Source organism: Alligator sinensis, unplaced genomic scaffold, assembly GCF_000455745.1.
Source record: "Alligator sinensis unplaced genomic scaffold, ASM45574v1 scaffold1892_1, whole genome shotgun sequence".
NCBI lineage: Eukaryota > Metazoa > Chordata > Crocodylia > Alligatoridae > Alligator > Alligator sinensis.
The window spans coordinates 327,912-331,400 of NW_005842966.1; the positions used below are offsets into that span (position 1 = coordinate 327,912).

Sequence of the window (3,489 nt, forward strand, 5' to 3'; positions counted from 1 at the left end):
CCACTACCACCAGAGCCGGATCCGCCGGATGTGGAATGACACAGTGCGCAAGCAGACGGAGTCCAGCTTCATGGCCGGGGACCTCAACAGCACCCCCACCCTCAACCGAGGTGAGCCTTGCCCATGAACAACTGGTGCCTCCCGTGACTGGAGTGGCACCATAGTGGTAAGCGGGGACCACCTGCAGCTGCCATCCATGGTGTCAGCAGCAAGAGCCGGATCCGCCGGATGTGGAATGACACAGTGCGCAAGCAGACGGAGTCCAGCTTCATGGCCGGGGACCTCAACAGCACCCCCACCCTCAACCGAGGTGAGCCTTGCCCATGAACAACTGGTGCCTCCCGTGACTGGAGTGGCACCATAGTGGTAAGCGGGGACCACCTGCAGCTGCCATCCATGGTGTCAGCAGCAAGGGTTGGGGGGTGGCAAGTGGTTGTACTGGAGACAAGTAGGGGGCGGGTGTGGGCGGCGACTGCCTGCAGAAGCCAGCAGTGGCTTTGGCAGTGGCCTGTTGGGGGTGGCGGGTGGGGGGGGGGGGGGGGGGGGCATGTGCCCCCCTATGCATCACCTATGGCCCTGCCCCCTAAGGCTGTCCCTGCGCCCATCCTCCATCCAGGTGAGCTCCACCCCCGTAACACTGGCTATGCACCCTGCCTCCAGTCAGGCTGAGCCCTGCCCCTAATGCTGGTCCTGCCCTCAACCAAGCACCCTGCCCCTGACACCAGCTCTGTCCCCATGCCCAACTGAAGTGAGCCCTGCCCCTACTTGGTAGAAATAAGCCCAGCCCCATGCCCCCCTTCTCCCCCGACCCTGCCCTTGCTCCCAGCAGGCTGCACCTCCCTTTCCCATGTTGTGGGCTCTTTACTCCCCATTTCCCCTCTCCTACCCTGAGCTAGGGGCTGGCCCCTCTTATCGCCACATCAGCCCCTTCTCCTGCCCCCTCTGCTGGGGGTTGGACCCAGCACAGAGGTGACTCTGTCCTGCAGGAACCATGGGCAACCACCTGCTGACCAACCCAGTGCTGCAGACCCGTGGGGGCACCAGCCCCTACAACACGCTCATTGCTGAGTCTGTGGGCTTCAACCCCACCTCACCCCCTGTCTTCAACTCCCCAGGTGAGGCTCCCTCCCCCAAGTCTGGGTGGCAGCAGAGTGGGTGGCTTTGGCAGCCAGGGCTGCGGGGAGGGTCTCTTGGGACCTGTGGAAAGAGAGGGGCCTGCATGTGCAAGGTTTGGGTGCTCACATGGGAAGTGTGTCCTGTGCGCAGGGAGGGGCTGGGAACTGATATGGGGGAGGGGCATGTGTGCGTGCTGGGGGGCAGGGTGCTTATGCCCCTCATTAATACCTCTCTTTCTCTTCCCTTGCCACCGGTGTTGCGGCAGGGAGCTTCCGTGAGTCCAGTACGTGCTACCTTCCCATGGGCCATACCATTTCCTGCCCCCGCCCTGCCTCGCTAGCTGGACTGGCCTGTGGGTGTGGTGCATGCACCTGCTACACCCAGCAGGGGGCACCAGGGCAAGATTTGGGGGTGGTAGGGCAGGGCCTCCCAGCTGTTTCTGGCCCCAGTAGAAGGGTACAGTGCAGGTCATGGAGCAGCCACCCTGGGACTAACCCCTTCTCCCTGGCACATGAGACTGGACCAGTAGTCCATATAGTCCTGTACCAGCCTCTGGGGTATTGTGGTCCCTGCCCCATGGCATCAGGTCCACAGTCCATATTATCCTATATTGCCCTCTGGCGTGAGGTTCATGTATTACCCTTCTGCTGCCCCATACTCCGTACCATCCTGTAGCAGCCCCTGCTCCATGTCAGACTCCATAGCCTCCCCAAGACACCTGGATGTGGCAGGGCCATGGTAGGGGGTGGGTGCTTCACACCTAGCAGGTCCCAGCAGCATTACAGCTCGGGGTGGGCATACCACACCATGCGCCTCATGCTTAGCATCTCTCCGTGTCTGCACCCACGTGCACCAAACACTTGGTGCTGGTGCACATGGATGCAAGTTCCCTCATACACGGTGTCCCTGTACCTCTGTAGCTATGCACAGCCCCTGTGCACACCACAGCCCTTCACACCTCACACTCACATGCACACTCCCTTACATCTCTTCCTCCAGTTTGCACGCACGCACACACATGCCTGCATGCACTTGCTTGCTTGCGTGCACACTGCCAACTGACCCCCTCTCCCCCTGCCCTGCAGAGCACCCCCTGAACAACGCCCGCGATGCCTGTGGCATGGACACGCTCCCACTCAACGGCAACTTCAACAACAGCTACTCACTGCGCAGCGGGGACTTTGCGCCTGAGACCACCAAGGGCCCCGAGGTCCGGCGGGGCCTGCCCGATGCTGCTGCCTTTGAGAAAATGATCATCTCTGAGCTGGTGCACAACAATCTGCGCGGAGGCGGGGGCAGCAGCACAGCCAATCCAGCTCCCCCTGCACCCCCCACTGGTGACCCAGGCAACCCCCCCGGGGCTGCCAGCGAAGATGCCCCCCTACCGGGCACCGCTCCCCCGGAGCCCAGCCACGAGGAGACGCTGGAGATTGAACTCATGTACAAGGCACTAGAGGAGCCGCTTCTGCTGCAGCGCGCCCAGTCCATCCTGTACCAGAGCGACCTGGAGGAGTCCGAGTCCTGCACAGCAGAGTTGGCCGAGGGCGCCGAGGGCCAGGCCCCCTCGCCCAACCGGGACTCTCTGTACCCCAGTATGACCAACCTGCGGGACTCTCCATACCCAGACAGCAGCCCTGAGGCACTCGGGGAAGTCCTGCCACATGCCCAAGCCATCAACGAGATCTACTACACCAACCGGCCCGGTTTGGGCCCCCGTGGCCAGCTCCAGGCCTACTACCAGGTCCGGAGGCCCAGCAATGATGGCTACCTGGTGCCTGCTGGGCTCGAGGGCCCTGTGCCCGAAGGCGACGGGCAGATGCAGCTGGTCACCAGCCTCTGAAGGCTGGGCAGGGACTGAGGAGCCCCTCCCCCAGTCCCCTCTCCCCTCATTTGCTTTTAATTGCCCCCCTGGAGCGGCCAAGAGGAGGCAGCACAGTGGTGGGGGTGCAGTTGCGCCAAGACCTATGGTCGTTTTCTTTCCCCCCTCCTGGCGCCCTGAGGGGAGTGGTGGTGCCAAGGCCAGTGGCCATTTTGTCTCTCCTCCCTCCCACTGCCATTCCTTGGTGTTACCCATCACAAGTAGGCTTCATTAAGGGGTTTGACACCAAGCCTCGATGAGGAGGAGTGGGGAGGAAGGACACAGGCTGGACACGCACAGCTCTGGCTTCTCCTTTTTGCTCAACTCCATTTTTTTGGCAGGAAGGCTGAAAAGGAGGGGAAATTCACTTTTTTCAGGGAGGGGGGATGATTTTTTTGAAGAGGTCAAAGCCATGGGGGGCAGGTGGGCACCCTGCTTTGGGGGCTGCCCCCTGGTGATGCTGAGAGGGACTGTAAGGAGAGCAAGGCAGAGAGGGCCCCACTGACAGGCAGGGG

At 62.0% G+C, this 3,489-nt stretch overlaps 1 protein-coding gene across 6 annotated transcripts in view; it reads left to right on the forward strand.

Moving 5' to 3' along the window:
- The window catches only part of ADGRL1 (adhesion G protein-coupled receptor L1), a 35,861-nt gene extending 32,378 nt beyond the window's left edge, over positions 1-3,483 (forward strand). For 4 of the 6 annotated variants that reach the window (XM_025192746.1, XM_025192745.1, XM_006036470.3 and 1 more), the window contains 4 exons: positions 14-110; positions 987-1,115; positions 1,382-1,399; positions 2,202-3,483. In XM_025192746.1, the coding sequence (XP_025048531.1) occupies positions 14-110; positions 987-1,115; positions 1,382-1,399; positions 2,202-2,956 (999 nt within the window). In that variant the 3' untranslated portion in view covers positions 2,957-3,483. The remainder of the gene's footprint in view (positions 1-13; positions 111-986; positions 1,116-1,381; positions 1,400-2,201) is intronic. The other 2 variants (XM_025192747.1, XM_025192748.1) reach the window with 1 other exon arrangement.
- Positions 3,484-3,489: the final 6 nt, after the last annotated feature.